The 19,303-nt window shown below is 40.7% G+C and overlaps 1 protein-coding gene across 3 annotated transcripts in view; it reads left to right on the top strand.

The window, feature by feature from the left end:
• Positions 1 to 748: 748 nt before the first annotated feature.
• asb8 (ankyrin repeat and SOCS box containing 8) overlaps positions 749 to 19,303 on the top strand; it is a 33,161-nt gene continuing 14,606 nt past the window's right edge. The window contains exons 1-4 of one of the 3 annotated variants that reach the window (XM_080444365.1): positions 749 to 817; positions 3,794 to 4,002; positions 4,107 to 4,211; positions 18,967 to 19,038. In XM_080444365.1, coding sequence (XP_080300491.1) covers positions 3,874 to 4,002; positions 4,107 to 4,211; positions 18,967 to 19,038 — 306 coding nt within the window. In that variant the 5' untranslated portion in view covers positions 749 to 817; positions 3,794 to 3,873. Of the gene's footprint in view, positions 818 to 3,793; positions 4,003 to 4,106; positions 4,212 to 8,386; positions 10,374 to 12,568; positions 12,653 to 18,966; positions 19,039 to 19,303 lie in introns of those variants that run through there. The other 2 variants (XM_080444364.1, XM_080444363.1) reach the window with 2 other exon arrangements.

Below are 19,303 nucleotides of genomic sequence, written 5' to 3'. Positions count from 1 at the left end.
TGAATTCCGGTCTTTTACTTGTAACAGAGTATTTCTACATTGCAGTATTGATACTTTTACTTAAGTAAAACATTTGGAGTACTTTTTCCACCACTGCAAAAGCGTGGAACTGCATTCAGGAAGAAAGCATTTAGTAGTTGCAATTCAAAGAACAAGACGTATCTAGTTCCAGCTAAATACGGGATTTCGTTAGACAAAATGGCTCTGATTGTGGTTAGATGCTGCGAGTAGAGTAGAAGTATTTTTTGTTTTTGTTCCAAGTTGGAGGGCGTGGTCGCAACCGATGACGTTGCAGTGTTTATGTCAAAAGGCAATAATCAGTGTTGCCATGTCGGCTTATCATAAGCGGCTTTGGGCTTATCTTTCTGTAATGTTGCGGGTTTTTTGGGCTTGTTTCCAAAGTGTAGTTGCTTATTTGGGCTTGTTTCCAATTTTTTTTTTATTGTTTTAACCAGTGGTACTCAAACCTTTCAAGTCAAGGACCCCCAAATTAGACAAAGTATTTGTCTGTGGACACCCATTTGAAAATATTTTATGCCAGGGACCCCCCCCCATACAAGATTTGCGTTGTTAAAACGTTTCAAAAAACATTCCAAATTTTATTAAAGGTTTTTATATATATATTTTGTATAGCTTATCTAGCTTGTAAATCGTCTATTTTCAAATGGCCAATGTATGTTTAAAGGGCGACGGTCTCGCTTCTTTTGATAGACCTGGATGCTTATTTCTATCACATAAAATGGCAACACTGGCAGTAAGCACTAAGCAGCAGCGGGCAGCAAACGGCTGCAGACCTTCAAGTTCACACACGTTACTGGTACGTATGTAGTCACTTTTGTGGATGTCGTTTGTTAACGGCCAACATCACGATGACATTCATGATAGAATCCACCCAGAACTCAGCTCATATTCAAAAGTATATGCTGCCTGTTTCTTTTTTTATTACGATTTTTGTTAGCTATAGCTTGCTAGCTGATTAAAATAAAGCTTGAGTTGTCATTTATTTTATTCACTTGCTCGTCGTCTTCGTCGTCGTCGTCGTCTTGTTCGCCAAGTGGTACATAATAAAAGGGCCGATATAATTACTTTTACATAAAGTTATAGCATAAAGATGGACGCATAGTTATATAGCCACGTAGTTTTACCAGCTGCACCGTGGCGTTAAAATGTTTCGCATTGTAGAAGGAACAGGGAACAGGGCCTCTCCTTATCTGGAGCCAGTTGCACCACCTCACACTAAGTTCAAACTTAGCCTAGTTGTAGCTTAAACGCATTCAATCCGGGAAAGTGTCTGTGTCATTTTAGATTTCTTTGGCTATTCAAAAATAGCAGATATACAAGCTCATGAGCTTGTAGATCTGCTATTTTTTTTAAATCGTGAAAATGAGTGCAAATCTTTGAATATATATTTTAAAATTGTATATATATATATATATATATATATGTGTATATATATATATGTATATATATATATATGTATATATGTATATATATATGTGTATATGTATGTATATCTGTGTGGGTGCGTTCGGAAATACAGCAATGAGCGCACTTAAATGGCGTTTTTAAAAGCCATTTAAGCATAACTAGGCTAAGTTTGAACTTGGTGTGAGATGGTGCAACTGGCCCCATTGTTGCTTCTACCCAGAGCCAGCTAGCACGCTAGCTGTCATTATCAGTAGTAGCCATGGTTCACATGACGCTTGTATACAAGCGTCATGGTGCCGAGTCCCCCTGGTCTAAAGTTGTGTTCTATTTTTTCACATTGCCATCTCTCACATAAACATAAACGTTCAGATTTCAAATATAAAGTGCTTACCACCGAGCCACGGATGTTACAAGGCGATGCGGACCGCGATGAGTACCCGTATCTCCCGTATTGTTCAATAAAAAGCATTTTAATCCCATCGCCAGCCATTTTCTCCAAATTGTCTCCGATACTTTCAACCATGCGACACTAATGGTTGGGAGGTGTATTGCACTCTGATACATTACAAAACAAAAAAAAACAAAAAAAGAAAATGGCCGGCGATGGGATTAAAATGCTTTTTATTGAACAATACGGGAGATACGGGTACTCATCGCGGTCCGCATCGCCTTGTAACATCCGTGGCTCGGTGGTAAGCACTTTATATTTGAAATCTGAACGTTTATGTTTATGTGAGAGATGGCAATGTGAAAAAATCGAACACAACTTTAGACCAGGGGGACTCGGCACCATGACTGTCATGGTATGACAGTCATGTTTCAGGGCTATATCAGTAGCTACCATGGTGGGGGGGGGGAAAGTCATTTGTCTTCTTGAGTAAAAGTATCAATACTGCAATGTAGATTGCTCTGTTACAAGTAGAAGTCCCGTATTACAAAATGTACTTGAGTAAAAGTACAAAAGTATTGATATCAAAATACTTAAAAGTACCCAAAGTAGAAAGTACTCATTATGCAGAATGTCCTATTTCACAAGTTTTCAAATATATAAAATGTATAAAAATATTTCAAATGTTTTCAATTTTTTTATTTTTTAAATGAACGAAATGTATATAGGGCTGAAATTGCTAATGCATGTTTTGTAATAATACAAATCTGCAAAGTTTTCAAATAATTGTAGTCGAGTAAAAACAATATTTGTCTCTGAGATTTAGTGGAGTAGAAGTAAAAGTATCGAAAATTGCCATGGAAATACGCCAGTAAAGTAAAAGTACCTCAAATTTGTACTTAAGTACAGTACTTGAGTACATGTACTTAGTTACTTTATACCGCTGTAGCTACCATAGCTCAGCCTTGGACTGTCATAAATAAATCTATGACAGTCTGACTCTTGATCCAAGGCTAAGCTAAACCAGTAGGTCATCTGTTTATACTAGATTAGTTTGCAAGGAAGGCACTTATAATGTCTTGCGTTTCTACTTGGTTGCTGAATTTGTTGTTTTCTTCTTTTGCCAAGATGCAAGATTGCACTCAGCAGGGACTATAGTGTCTTTTTATAAATCTTTCATGGAGATTTTCTTTGTAAATAAATCAAGGAACTATTCAAGATATTTTACACAGATATCCTGTGTAATCATAAGATATACTGTTGAATTTGTATGCATTACAGTACACCGGGGAGAGTTACATATTCTGCTGAGCTTTAAAAAAAACAAAAACAAAAAAAAAAACGGTATCCTGGATGCTGTCAGTCTATGCCGTCTATTAGTCATGACTCATGTTCTCATAGAAACTCTCAAGAAGTACAGTTGAGTGACAACTGAGGAAAACAAGTGTTCCATTCCACACAGATGCTGTGTTTTAGTATTCTGTTTAAAAAGAAAATCTGCCAACACTGTGGGAATCGGAACAATATTTCCCTTTTCAATTGTTTTTATATTCAATTTGAATTGAAGTCCAAAGATCAAGATTTCATTGCCACTGTGGTTATTAAGTCCAAATGAAGTTGTGTTAATATTTTCCGTGTTAGGTGGACTTAGGCTAATGTTCTCTCAAATATATAAAACAAAAGTCTGACCACAGCAGCAATCAGAAACTACAGATTGGTTATAGCCTTAACAGAAAAATGCAGAATCATGTTGCAAAATCTGGTAAAAATATTTAAGCACAAGCATTGTACTTGAGCATTTAACTATACTATAGTGTGTGTGCAAATAAGATCATCACCTAGAGCCATGCTTTGTGTATCCTTTTTCAATTTGTACTTGGTACTTGCTATACAGTATTTCATAATTCATCTCACTGTGAGATTCCATGCTACTCGGCACCAGCTACAGACTTCAATCATCTACTTTATCTCTTACAGCTTTTCAGCCCAAACAAAAGAGGTGTTTCAGCGAGTTGTCGTTGTCACCCCTGCCTGGGTGCCATGCTCTTCTGTTCCACATGAGCTCTACTATGTGGTACATCATGCAAAGCATTCAAAGCAAATACTCCCTGTCCGAGCGGCTGATCCGCACCATTGCAGCCATTCGATCGTTTCCACACGACAACGTGGAGGATCTCATTCGTAAGGTCGGCCTACTTATCTCTGTACTTCAACTACTTCAACTGTGTAGGGTTTGTCCATGTTATTATCTTATCAGTTGTAATGACACCCATTTCCTCATACTGCGCAGGGTGCAGATGTAAACCGTATGCACGGGACGCTGAAGCCTCTGCACTGTGCCTGTATGGTGGCTGATGCTGATTGTGTGGAGTTGCTGCTGGAGAAGGGAGCTGAGGTAAGGCAGGACAATTGTTTCACAATGAAGAATGATAGTATTTATTAGGGCTGCTGCATCCATCTTCTTAGCGATTATTTTATTGATTACTTGTTAAATTAAACAAATATCAAGAAGCACATTTTGGGGGATATATTATGTATATGCTTTTTATGTATCAATTCATCAGTGTGGGAAAATGTATGTTTTTTTATAATGGACAAAATCGATTAGTCTGATTAACCACTCAAGGCTTCTCAAGCCCTAGTTTCTTTTGTTTATAGATTTTAAAACAAAATCCACAAACAACAAAAGACATAGACATACCATTAACAGAACAAAATAAAAAATAGGGGGGAGGGGGGTTCCTCCAATTCTACAGTCAATCAACACCATCAGTAGTTCAATACAATAAAAAAAACATAGCCAGCCACATAAGACACATGCCACCACACTCCATATACAGGTGATCTGTCTGGTTATGAGCTATATTATAGCTCATAACCAGACAGATCACCTGTAGTCATGGGCACCCAAACACAACAACATGAGAAGTCATATTCACATATCCCAGGGGCAGTGTTGTGGTCTAGGTTTTTTTCGGAGGTATACTATAATCATTCCCTGCACGAGATGCGCATGGTCGTGGGTATACGCTAGCGCGTTTTCAATGGATGAAATGGTTAGTAGACTGTATACGCTTTTTCCCCAAAAAATCTACACTGTACACGGCGTATACAGCGGGACACGGTAGAACACACCACTGCCCAGGGGTCTATTTCACGAAAGCGGAATTAAATTATCCTAGTTTGAAAGGCAAATCCAGGTTTGACAAGCCTGCGCTGTTCAGCCTGGTTTATTCAGTTCCACGAACGCCAAGCCGGGCTGAGAAGGAGAGGTTTGTCGAGCCAGGATCGTTAAACCAGGCTGAATGTGAGTTCTCATATTCCTATAAAAGACCATGAAAGTCGATAGCAGAATCCTTGAACTTGACCAATCATGGAGCCCAAAACCAGAGCGGCGTTCTTCTCTGTGGCTGAACAGCAGCACTGCAGCAGCTCATGGAATCATACAAGGAAGTAACATTTATAATAAGCAAGAAAGGAAACACGGCCGCAATATAGATCCAGGGAGAAAGCGTGGCAAAGTATTGCCGACAAGTTAAATGCAAAAGTTAAATGCAATTAATTTATATACAAGTCCATAAATATATAATTCAGTTAGGCTTAAAGACAAGGAGTTTAAGTGAATGTTGGAATTATAATTATAAACACTTAGAATCATTTTCTAATTTCTAAAATCGAAGATCTACAAGTGAAAAGCTTGCCTTTTGGCGGCCGGGGGTCCCCGGTCCACGGGGGTCAACGGGGGGCCGGGGGTCAACGGGGGTCCGGGAGTACCCGGCCCCCCGTGTACTCCCGGACCCCCGTTGACCCCCAACAGAGGTCCGGGGTATACGGGGGTCCACTGGGGCGGGGGTCCGGAGGTCCATGGGGGTCCACGGGGGTCCGGAGGTACACAGGGGGGCGGGGGTCCATGGGGGGCCCGGGGACCCCCGGCCGCCATAAGACAAAAACATTTCGGGCTTGTAGATCTTCGATTTTCGCATAAGAATTGAATAAGTGTGGAAAAACTCATTGGTTTATGATTGGAGTCATTGGACTAACGGCTATTTCACAAAACTTGAAGAACAAGGCACTGGATTAATAAAGCTTGGCTGTTAGCCTGGTCCGGACCAGGCTAACTTCACAACTAAATTGCCATGGTAACTAAGGCAGGATTGCTTCAATTTTCTTTTGTGAAACCGGATCATGGATAAACATATCCAGGTTTACTGGCTAAATTAATCTGCCGAGCTAACTCAGCTTTCGTGAAACCGATTCCTGGATAATTTAAGCCAGGATAGCCGATTAAACCCGGTTTATCCCTAATCCAGGTTTCGTGAAATAGACCCCAGGTCTTTTTCAAAGTATATATCTAAGGGGAGGGTTCAAGCCCACAGGGCATTGACCTTTTAGAAGGATCTGAGAGAGTTCGTGGGAAAGTAATCTACCAGTGGGGCCCACAACTTCAGAAAGGAAGCTTCATTGCCTCTATACACTGCACACAATCTCTCGTGGGGAAGCACACCAAAAATGTATCATAACGCATTTCCGGGCTAATAGTAGGAGTTTATCAAGTAACTTAAAGGAGAATTCCGGACTAGCCTTTTCCTTACTTTTAATGATATTATGTCCTTGGACGAGTGGTACAGTAGAAACTTTTCATAACTCCATCCGGAGTCCACCGCAGCTAAAAACCAGAGCGGACGGTCCATGCGCTAGAACATTTTTTGGGGGTGATATCTGACTTTCATAATGACAGAAAACTGTCCACGGTGTTTGCGTTAGATGCGCCCCTCCGGATGTCTCGCAAGACGAGATTTCACCCGTGATTTCATCCAAGCCGCTTGTAAACACTACGGCGGCCCATTTTGGACAAAAACACTGTGGCGAGGTTTCTGTCATTATGAACGTCAGATAAAAACAAATAACAAATATGCGATCTAGCGCATGGACCGTCCGCTCGGGTTTTTATCTGCGGTAGACTTGGGATGGAGTTATGAAAATGTTCTGCTGTACCACTCGTCCTAGGACATGATAACATCATATGATATAAAGGTAATGAAAAAGCTAGTCCGTAATTCTCCTTTAAATTCTGAAGATGTCAAATTAATCTCTTTTGAAGGGAGACCCAAGATGAAAGCTCCGGGATCCTTCTTTATTTTAACCTTACAAATATTGCTTAGCTCTCGTCGTGCCATATAACCCCAAGACCTGGATATCCACTTACAATGATTCCCAAAAATAGGGACAGTAATTTCCAAGAGCTGTTTGACATTTAGAACACAGAGGAGATATGGTCCATTTTGTTTAGTATCACAGGTGTAATGTGCAGTCTGTGAAGAATTTTATATTGTGTTTCTCTTAGTCTATTACAGGTGAAAACATTTTAACCTCTTGCCAGTCGTCCTCGATATATTCATTGTTAAAATCCTTCTCCCACTTGCGGAAGGAGTGTACCTCCAGGGAGTCCAGCGAATATAACAGAGAATAGAAAGATGAGAAAGTGTGATACTCACTACATCCTCCACTTTACTATAAAGGGAGTCAAATTGCAGTGGCAAACATAATGAATTAATAAAGTGACGTATTTGCAGAAAACCAAATTATTAAATTGCGTCTGCAGCTGCTGAAACGACATCAAAACACCATCTTTAAATAAATCGCCCAGTAATCTAAGCCATTGAGCGCCCTAGTTTATACTTTGTCATGCAAAAATAGCTTCTCTTTTTATCAATTAACTGTTGCACCCCTACTACTTATTTAGACATTTAAATTCTTTCAAGATATTTAAGCCATTTATATTAAGCCATTATTGATAGTACATAGAGCCTATATATGGTATGCGCTTGGATCGCTAGGCCAGTGGGCGCCCCCTTATTCAGACATTTAACCACTTTCAACGCAGCATCCCTATTTTGGAACCTCAGTTCTACAAGCTCACAACACATCGCGATGCGACTTGCCAACTTTATGTCCAGTTACATGATGGACCAGTTGATTTGAATAAACTTGCACAGCACCATATTAATAACCACATGAACATTGTTCCTATTCTGAATTCCTAAAATAGCTTATCTACAAGCTTTCAGGTCGCCAATTTTCGGCAGAGATATTTAGTGTAGAGCGAAACTTCAGTGCACTGTGTATATAGGATTCAAGAGGGTAAATACCTGCATATCGTTGCCTGTGGGATAATAGAGATGCATACGTTTCATTGTTGAGTTTGTCGTATCACGTAACGCTGGCTATTTGTTGTGGGAGGGATTGTCTTGCATGCATGTTTCAACAGTGGGAGTCAGTCATCCAATTAGCAATAATAACCCATGTTGAGTATTATAGCCCCCCCCCTCCAAGGTGTCCAGAGGGAGAGAGAGAGAGAGTGAGTGTGAAAAAAAAGGAAAACAAGATGGATCACCCAGTAACTACATGGTAATTCTAGGCAGAGAAACGAATACATCAAACTTTTAGTACTTGGAGTAACAGGTTGAAATGACTCACTGTATAATTGACTATCAATCTGTGTGGCCAATATTGTAAAAGGTGAAGGTACCCTGGCATATGATGCTTCATTAAACTGAATGTGTTTGTCAGGTGAATGCTTTGGATGGCTACAACCGCACAGCACTGCACTATGCAGCAGAGAAGGATGAGGGATGTGTGGAGCTGCTGTTGGAGTACGGAGCCCTGGCCGATGCCCTGGATGGCAACAAGGACACTCCACTACACTGGGCTGCATTCAAAGACAACCCAGAGTGTGTGAGGGCCCTACTGGAGAGCGGAGCCTGCCCCAACACCCGGGACTACAACAATGACACACCTCTGAGTTGGGCCGCAATGAAGGGCAACCTAGAGAGTGTCAAGGTGCTATTGGAGTACGGAGCCCAAGTCCATGTGACCAACCTGAAGGGCCAGACACCTATTTCCCGACTGGTGGCCCTATTGGCCCGGGGTCTGGGCAGTGAGCAGGAGGAAGAGTGCTTGGAGCTGCTGTGCCGGGCAGCTGGCCGGTTTGAGATCCGACGGGCCGATGGCACTCTGCCAAGGGAGCTGAGTAAAGACCCCCAGTTATTGGCAAAGCTAACCAGCATGGTTGCGGAGGCCCCCACACTCCGCTCTCTGGCACGCTGTGCTGTCCGTCAGAGTCTTGGAGTGCAGTTTCTCCCCACTGCAGTCAAAGAGCTGCCTTTACCAGAGTCTGTCAAAGACTATCTACTGCTGAGAGACTAAGGTGGTGGGACTGACTTGGTGGATACATCATAGTTATCATTAGCTGATTATTAGATAGCTTATGACATTGCATTTATTCACAAGAAAGTCTCTCTCTCCATGGAGTTAGACTCATATTGTTCAGACAATGTCTGATGATACAAGCTGTCCAGTAACGCTGGCAGAGCAGGCAGATCCCTAAGTGATGCTTATGAATGGATGGTATGTGCCGTGTGTGGGTGTTTGTATGTAATTATGACTGATTATTATTTGATTTCCTACTGAATTCACAATGTAGAATTTATCTCGTAACCCCTAAGACAAATGCCATTTTTAACAGAACAGAATAGATTGCATCAGGTAGGACCTGTGTTTGCCCTGTAAAAAAATAAGAATTATCTATATAATATACAAAACTATCAATTACAGAACCATTGTTCATTGTCAGTCAAATAACGTAGGTAATTGTGCCAGCTAATGTTTCCATATTGCCATATTAAAATGTACAACACTGGAAATAATAAGTAATTTGCCACCATATTTCTCATGCATTTCCCAGTCTTCATGTGAATATGCCTATCATAGATGTGAGATAGTGTTTGATTGTTACAGTACGTGTTTGAAATTTACATTAACAAGTTGGCATTTACACAGCTTTCTAAGAAGAGACAATTCATTGTTTCAGTGTATATTTTTCTTTTCAAAATTTGTTTTCATCAAGATGTTCAAGAGTGGTAAAAATTCTGAAAAATATGTTTGAGTTCATTTTAGGCCAAATATTTAAATGTTAAAATGGTGAAGTAGCCCCATGACTTATACATTTTTCTTTTAAAGATAAATTAAAAATAAATATTTACAAATATACTTATGCCATTAGACTAAACCAGGGGTCTTCAACGTTTTCAGGCCAAGGACCCCCTAGCTGAGAGAGAGATTAAGCAGGGACCCCCACTATATTGTATAACATTTTCAGATTAAACTTATTTTCTTTACTTGGTCTGCTCTTTTTTTCCCTCTACACCAAACCTCTTTGCCAAAAAATTTTGCCAATCTTTTGCCAATCTATAAGCTCACAACGGCTCGCAGCGCGAGGCGTTGTGAGCTTGTAGATCTGATATTTTTGGCTAAAGTTCTAGGTCAAGGTAAAAAAAAAATCCTATCACACAAAGATTTGGCGGCCCCCCTGTAGTAACTCTAAGGACCCCCTGTTGAAGACCCCTGGACTAAACCATTTTGTGCTTGATTTTGCTTGCTTAAGTTCTGCCAATGTGTAATAGCTTTCCTACATTGTACTAGTGAGTGACACCAATTTCTGGGCACCTGCAAAGTGCTTTTTTGTGTTGTTAACAAAAGTAAATGCCTTTGTATTCCACTGGTTTCTCCTCTATTATTTAATTATTGCTATTGAGTAATAGGCAATGTAATTATGTTTATATTACATTCTTTGTCTAAAACTCATCATGAGCCAATCTAACTTTAGAAGTTGTACATGCTCTACATTTTATTTTCTCCTCACAGGTATTCTGAGCTTTGATGTTAGGACTGACACCACAGCTAAAAGTGAGTTTTACATATTTTGGCTGATCTGAGTGAAATGGCTACAGAGAACCACAATGGAATTTAGCTCTTGGGCTTTATTGTGTTTTTATCATCGGTGATGCTACTTCACTATGTTGGGAAGTGCTATTGTGCTCTTTATGTGATAAATACAATCAAGCAATCAATAAAATACACCTGTACTTTGAGCTACAGGAGCCATTTCAGGTATAGCACTCATTTCATATCTAGCTAACCCTTCAAGAACATGTGAATAAAGCTCAAAATATAGACGGTCAAATAAAATACTGGTTGTATAATTAACTAGTTAATACTATTCTGAGGGGTAAAGCAATCTAATTCACTTGAACATATTCATTACTCAAACTGTCCAGAAGAGGTCCCCCTGGTTCTTATTCTTGGAGTCTTCAAAATATCACAGGATTTCATGTCTTCCATGTCCTACTATACAGGATATTCGATGTGACCAGTCAAAGGAAAATTAATGATTCTTTAGACACTATATATAAATGCAGTATACTGTATATACAGTTCTTTACTTTAATGATTTTCATCCGTGTTCTCAAACCTATCACAACAATGTCTTAGGTTTTCGATCCGTTGAGTTCCATGTCGGTTATTGTTTCTGGGAATTTACAATACATTGCTTCAGAGACCGGACGTTCACTTCCAGGGAGAGTGACGAGGGTGAGCATTTCAGGAAGGAAACAAAACACTGGCCCCTCTCTCGCTTCCATTGTTCATTCTATCATTTCAACATTGTGTAAAGTGTGATATCAGCAGTTATGTAGATAAGGATTGAAAGGAGGTAGAGAAATGTGATTATTATGTTGTGAAATACATAAATATCACAATAATGCCACTCATCATGCAGTCACAATAATTCTCCAAATGCTTAGGAGAATCGGACCATGTTTCTGTGAAAATGTGAACAACACAAGTGCCGATCTGTAACATTTTCAGTATTAATATAAATGGCTGAAGTAACACTGAGGATTTTACTGTGTAATGTCACCAATGGTTTCTTACACTTGTGCAATGCTTAATGTTCTATGCCATTCTAGACTCAAAAGTTTTTATTTTAAAAGGAATATTCCTGTATTGTTTTGTTGAAATTCTCAGATGATTCTTTGGTCTGACAGTAGTAGTAAATGCATTGTTACGTGTCCCACTGAAGAATTTAGACTCACATTTCGATGGATTGCCTGAAGCCGGCTCACCTGGATTTGGACCGGGCCATTAGATACTTGGCGCAGCCCCTGTGGCAAAGATGCCCTCCTGCCCTCCTGCCCAGCCCTGCCCCCTCCCCCCGACAGGACAGCCGAACTTCCTCTGACCTGAACCCTATGCCACAGCAAGCCCCCTGTGGATTCAACAGCCCCCCATGTCCGTTCAAAGGAGCCGTTGTGGCCGAATCATCTGCCCCCTCTACACTGACTCTTCTCTCTTTTTTTCCTACTATGGTGAATTCTGGTGGGACATATGTAGTGACTCATATTTCACCATCTTAGGATGGACATTGAGCAGGATTTGTCGTTAGTTGGGTAGTGTGACAGCATGTAGTTGTGTGAATAAATTAATTCCTGTAATACTAAAATATTCAAATGCCGAATGTTATGCTGTCAAGTGTATGAGGAAAACACGACTATATGAAGATTCTGATTACAAATAGAACATCATTCAGGCACCCTGAATGATATGGGAAATATGTATATTGCATAAAACCTTTCATATTTATCCTGGTCATCATACATATGTTTTCATTTAAAAACGATGATTAACGTTAGATAACTACATCCACATCCAGTACTTGTCCCCCACACCTCCAGGACACCGAGCGGGCCAGTGTACTATAGCCATGGTACCATATTATAACTCTTTGCATTGCACTCATAGATATATCTATGATGGTACTAGCCAACGGTTGCCTGACAACCAACTAGCCAATCAGTTGGCGATCCTATAGTCGGAGAGGTCTGGTAGGCCTGACGTGCAAGCCTCGCGATATTTCCTCGAGGAGGGGAGTGTCAAATTCCAAGAGAGGAGAGAGAGGGAGCCAGAGAGAGTGAGTGTGTGTGAGAGAGGGGCGCAAAGGTGAGTTTGTAAACACTTTATTATCATGTAAATCTGCCACACGTGTGGATTTCACGCTAAACTATGACACATAAGTGGCCAGAGCACTTAGTTTTAGTATTGTTTGCCCTAAAACGTCAACGTTCAAATAATTGTCCAAACTGTTGTAGCTAACGATACCAGCGTCTCGCTTCGCACCAGTGTTGCCATGTTCGCTTATTCTAAGCGAATTTGGGCTTGTTTTTCTGTAAAGTTGCTTGTAAATATTGGAGGTTGTGTTTTTTGGGCTTGTTTGAAGCTTTTTTTTTTTTTTTTTTAAACCAGTGGTTCTCAAATATTTTCATGTCATGGACCCCCAAATTAATTAATAACGTATTTTTCTCAAACCCCCATCTGAAAACGTTTTGTGCCAGGGGGGCCAATATCAGATTTGTGTTGTGACAATGTTTAAAAATACATCTTCCTAATATTCCAATTTTTTCCCCCCCTAAACATTTTGAAAATCTCACAAGCTCACAACTTTTAGATCAGCTATTTTCAAATAGCCCAAGTTAATAGGTTTAGGCACTTAAGGGCTTGTTTTCCTAGACTCTGGTTGCTTATTTCTCTCACAAGATCTGGCAACACTGCTTCGCACTCAAGTGTCAGCCTGCTTGCTAACCAACTACTAGCTTGAGCTTCTTTTGCTACTTTTCCTGATCTCTCACGTTGTTCGTGAAACTTTAGTCTTTAGTAAAGACATATAGTTCTGGTCAAAGATGGCTGTGTGTACATTTGCATGTTTTTGTTGTCATCGTGGTGATTTGGAGTGGCTGGCGGATGTTTAGCGTTAGATGAGCGGTGTGGGAGTCACGACTTGCCCCAGTGTGTTCGTTCCACAGCGGCCTGTTGTTAACGTTAGCTACAGCGTTGCCAGGTTTGGCGAGAGACGCAAGCAACCAGGTCTGTGAAAACAAGCCCAAAAGAAGCCCCCCCGCCCCCAAAAAAGAACAAGAAAAATAAAGTAATTTTGGAATTAACAACACAAATCTTGTATGGGGTTCCTGGCACAAACTATTTTCAGATGGGGGGGGGGGGGGGCGGTCTGCGGACAAATGCATAGTAATCTGGGGGTGACATGAACATGTTCGAGAACTAATTGGTTTAAACAACATTTAGGAAACGAGCCCCAAATGAGCAATTACACTTAAGAAACAAGCCCTAAATAACGGAACCTGCAACAACCAATATTTACAAGCGACTTTACAAAAAACAAGCCCAAAAGTCGCTTATAATAAGCGGACATGGCAACACTGGTTAGCTACCACGGCTAGCTGTATCAGTTTCATAGATACAAAAAGTTAATTTCGGTTTCAACCAATCAGATCGTACTAGTGTGTGTTATTGACGGGCCTCCGAAGCTTCGATGCTGTTGATTGACACGCTCGTAAACCAATTAGTGAAAAGAATAGGCGGTCTTGTACGGGAAAAGGCAGGTCCTGTTAGTTGGCCCGTGCGCAGCCAGAAGGTAATGGAGGCAGTGTTGCCAGGTTTTGCGGGAGAAACAAGCAACCATGTCTAGGAAAACGAGCCCAAAAGAAGCAACTATTAGGCCACATGAGCACTTTAAACCTATATGCATTTGAAAATAGCCGAGCGACTCGTTGTGAGCTTGTAGATCTGCTATTTTCAAAAACTTGCAATAAAGTGTTGAATATTTGGAATGTTTTTGAAACATTCTAACAACACAAATGCTCCCCTGCGGCACACAACATTTTCATGAAAAATGTGAGAACCACTGGTTTAAATAATAATAATACATTTAGGAAGCAAGCCTATATAAGCAACTACACTTTATAAACAAGCTCTAAAAACCGCAACCACCAATATTTACAAGCAACAAGCCCAATGTCGCTTATAATAAGCGGCCATGGCAACACTAAATGGAGGGGGCTAAAGAAGACAAAGTTTTCCAGCCAGCTAACAATGTTAGCCGATTTGAAGCGTTTTAGTATCAACATCGACATTTCCTAAAATCCCTTACTACTTATACGTGCAAAAAAAAGATTGCTGTTGTCTATGAATTCATACGCAGTTGTGAAGTACTTTGTTCTCCAAGCTAGCCTCACATGTATTTATTTTTGGTAATCTCATATAATATTGATATTCATAATACTTGCAATGTGATCTCTGGAACACACCACGTTCTGCATCCCCATGCTTGTCAACACCTTCATCAAGAATGTAGGTCATGTTTTTGGCAGACTTGGAGCTCATTCCATCACATAGTCATGTCTGTGTAACACTAGATACAACTGTAGCTTGTTTTTGTAAAACAAACATCTTGATGTATTCAAAGCAATTGAAAGTGGTGATTATATGTAATTCAACTTTTTATTTTATGTAACCTTGGGCTGTATATAATATGCTCTCAAAATAATGATCATGTCCAGATTAAAGAACATATGCTATTGAGCATAGGTCCTAATCCTGCAATATTTTTGGCCTACATTTGGGTTGTTATGAAGCTATAGCCTCACCAGTGTTTATGTCTGGTATGACATTACAATATAACACTGAGTGATTTTTTTTCAAAAATATTGTTGGGTCTAGAGGCAATGTTGGCTGTACTTTTGTTGACACCACAAAGATCAAGTATCATGGTTTGTTTGAATTGTAGTCATAGTACCAAAACCCCTTGGCAGTTGCCTTCAAAAGTTGATGATCCATAAGTTGATGTCTAGAGTGTTTCCAATTTCATTTCACAAAACTGCACTGGGGTTTATATATTGTCCTGTATTGTCTGTTGGCTCTGTGTGGATTTAGCTTTCAGGCCTCGATAGTTATGCAGACATGGATATAGGATTTCATTTGTTCCATTTACCAATTCTCAGGTTCGCTTTGCTTACACAAATACATATTGGCTGTTGCAGCCTAGATCTGTCGTCTCTAACACTCCCATTGTACATTTACCAGTACCCCACCTGTGATCCACCAAATACCCTTGATCCTGCAGCGAACCAATCGCTGACCACCTCATTCTCTTCTCTCTTTCTTTACACACACACACACACACACACACACACACACACACACACACACTCCCTTTCCCTCCCCTCCCTTCCTCTTTTTTTGTGGGGTCTCCCCTACCCTCTGGCAATTCAAGCCTCAGATTCCAGAGTCGCGGCTGCAGCAGGAGCTATTAATACAGTTTGTTTAGTCAGTTTCCTAGCAGGCTGCATCAAACACTGGAGGGCTGGGGCTGATTATAGCTAGGACCCGTTCCCCTACACCTGCTGAGTAGGAGAAATCCAAGTTACCCAGGCGACTTTGCCGGCAGCTCAATAAGAGGCACTGTAATTGGGGCATTTTGACAGCAACTTGGATGAATGGAGGCAAAAATGGGTTGACTTCATGTCAGTGTCTGTCTGTATATCGGTGATGTACATCAGGAGTAATGTAGATCTCAGATTGATTTACTGTCTCTCATTCATATAGTTGAGGTTTACAGAAAGCAGACGAGTCATTTTTACACATGTAATAAAAGCAGTACACTGTGTGAACTGGAGTTCTTTCACCAATTATACTTAGGCTGTAACCTCAGTAGAAAAAGACTGATAATCTGATTAAGTACAGGATAATGTCCATATCTTTTTAGATGTAGAACTTAGTGAATTACAATCTCTGTGAATTTAAGACTGGATTGTCTTCCCTCAGTGCCAAACAATAATTGGCAATCTGTTTCTATAGGTTAAGAATATTGCTAGGCCAACTCAAGGCAGTGACAGAAACCAGTGGTCATTTCCAATTTCCATTTCTCCTGTCATCTGGAATGCGTGGTAGACTTGACTGAACTGAATGATAAAATCCTGTTTTTAAGCTCAGTGCCAGCAAGGCCAGTTAATGTCTAGTGTTACTTTGGTGAGATGTAAACTCTAAAGTCTGTTTTCACGCCAGATGTGACCATTTCCATATGCGGTCCACACCCTCGCTATAACGAGGTGGCTGGACTATCTCGTTTACAGACACCATCTCTGCCAAATACACTCAGCAGATTGGGAACACTGTGTGAGAGAGCTACGGCACCAACCTGTTCATTGCCTTGCTCCGGAGCTTGTGAGGTCTGCAAGGAATCAAAATACTACAATTCATCTGCCCTTTGATCTGAATGGGATGGGTCTTTTATGGGCAAACAAGATGCAGTCCCCTTTTCTTCATCAAGCAATGGAGCTGAGGGAGACGCTACGGCAAGGCCCTGTTATAAGCCTAACGCTTAAATTATACTTACACACCCACCCACACACACACCCATTTAGACAAGTGTTCAAAAATGGGCTTAATGTTCAACAGAACAAAGTGTTAATGCGAGTCACGTCACTTTTCTTTAGCCAAAAATACATCATTTTTATGGCGTGAAAGGGTTCATACAACCAAGTATAATTTAACGTTAACAGTATGATATGCCAGTCCTGCTCCGGCACAAGGCGTTGGGAATCATGTGTTGGCTCAGGGCAACTGCCGTCAGCAGAGGAAGAGGCTAGGGGATGAAGGAAAATAGACTGACTTCAACACTGGAAAGCATTCAAACATTCAGGCTTTGCCAACGTAATGAATAATCTGTCCCACTCAATAATGTTGCCTATATGCTCCTCAATACATATAATGGGTGCGATGTAGGTGAACAGTTGTGTGAACATTAATTGAATACTACCAACTATATCTGGTTAAGAATAGGCTAACACTATTGTGCTTGATACTGTTTTGTGTATATTATTGTGGGAATGGGCTTTCATATTAAGTTGGGTCTTCGGGTTTGTTTGTAGGAATACAGTATGCGTCCTTGTGTACATAGTGAGAGCACTGAGAGGATAACGATTTTTAGATTTATGTTGGTTATACGGTGGTGATGTCGTCTCAGTGGTGGGACGGAGTTGTGTAATAGTTGCCAGACGTCACTTTGAGCCAGTTGGGAGTGCTGAAACATTAATGCCTACACAGACACCACATATCCCCTGATTTAACTTTAATGACCAATTTATTTTTCTTAAGTTCCAACTGTCTTTACATGGAGTGTTGTTCTGTGTAGGAGAGGTGGGGGGGTACTTATGTATGTGGTGTTGGGGGTGTCTGGAAGAGACAGCTGACAGACGGAGACGTAGCAAGGCTTGCACAGCTTTAGTTTATGTCACTTCAGCTTCAGTCACAGGGGGAGGAGAAACCAAACAGTGGCGTGTGCATGTTTGACTCCTGTCAATAGTATGTACTCTGAAAGACCGGGGGTGGGTGGGTGAATGTGTACGTATGCATGTGTTTGGTTTGTAGTGCAGTGGGAAGCCTTAGGATTCTAAAGCGTAAAATCGGATTATGTCAATGGATTTCTTTACTCTTTGTCCATCTTTTGGACACGTTCCAAAAATGATAATGTGGTATTTGGTGCCTGGAAATATCAAGCTCCATCTTATTAAAACATTACACTTTCATTTAAGATCTTCTGTAGTAATGGTCTTGTTAGTTTGCATCCCTTAAGAGCAGAGGCTTTTGGTAAGGCTGAATATTCATTCACTTGAGATGAGAATGATATTTTTCTCTAGGCCTAATGTGTAACTTTGATTTGATGTTTGTGGGCCAGGGATTCTGCACAACATCAGAATACATTGAGTCCGTATGGAATACCTTTCCTTCTGATGAAAAAAGTTTCACCCTTTGATTTGGAAATTCTTGTCATTTGTGTAATCCCCCCCAGATTATTTGTCTTACTCTTTTCCACACACTTGCCGCTTCATTTATACATTACTGATCACACAATGGTGTCGCTGACAAGAACCAATTTTCAGGAAAGAAATGCATCCCAACATGAAAACAAAACAGTTTTTGTCGACAAGGGACACCGGCATACTATAAAGTATAAATTCTGCTTTAGTCAAAAGGCAGTTGATCATGCAAGGCTTTTATTTTACATAGTAAAGACGTATTCAGAAAGAATAGAGAGAGAGGTGGAGGTGAAGAGGGAGTGGTGTTTGGAGAGGGAGGGAGGGAGAAGAGTGAGAGAGGCAGAAAGAAGGGAAAGGGAGATGTCTTGGTGTAAACGGTGGATATACTGTATACCTCTCCCTGTGAGCACTGAGCAGTTTGTCATTGGCCAGCCAGAAGCCCCCTGTGTGAAGGAAATATCACCAGGGAAACTTCATCTTGCTGCCTCTGTGTGTTTTCCTACTTGCCAGGGTTATTTTTAAATAGCATTCTGCTTCCTGCCTTGACAACGGACCTCGCCATCCATGCTTTGTTGTGCTCAGGACTCGCCAATTCACAAATCAAGAAAAGCCACAACAATGTTTTCCTCTTCTCCTTTCCCACAGTTACATTGCAAGCTCTTTGCCAAAATGGGGGATGACCGACCTTTTGTGTGCAACGCTCCTGGCTGTGGACAGGTAAACTCTCTCCCTTGTCTTGGGTTTCAGGTGTGTGTGTGTGTGTGTGTGTGTGCACTTGTGTGCATGGCTGTCTGTGGGTGTGGGTCTTTTTGTGTAGCTTTTATTGGTTAGTTGACTCGAACTGCTGATACATGTATTCCACCCAACTGACGACAACGAAAAGAACAATGATTACCCTAAATATGAAAGTACTAAAAAAGGCACTTGATTTGTGTTAACCATGAAGCTTCCGTTGGTGTTCTGTCTCTTCCTCATCTTGTTG

This window comes from Gymnoscopelus braueri (genome assembly GCF_963280865.1).
Source record: "Gymnoscopelus braueri genome assembly, chromosome: 12".
NCBI classification, from domain to species: Eukaryota; Metazoa; Chordata; class Actinopteri; order Myctophiformes; family Myctophidae; genus Gymnoscopelus; species Gymnoscopelus braueri.
This window is presented reverse-complemented; position numbering and strand designations above follow the sequence as displayed.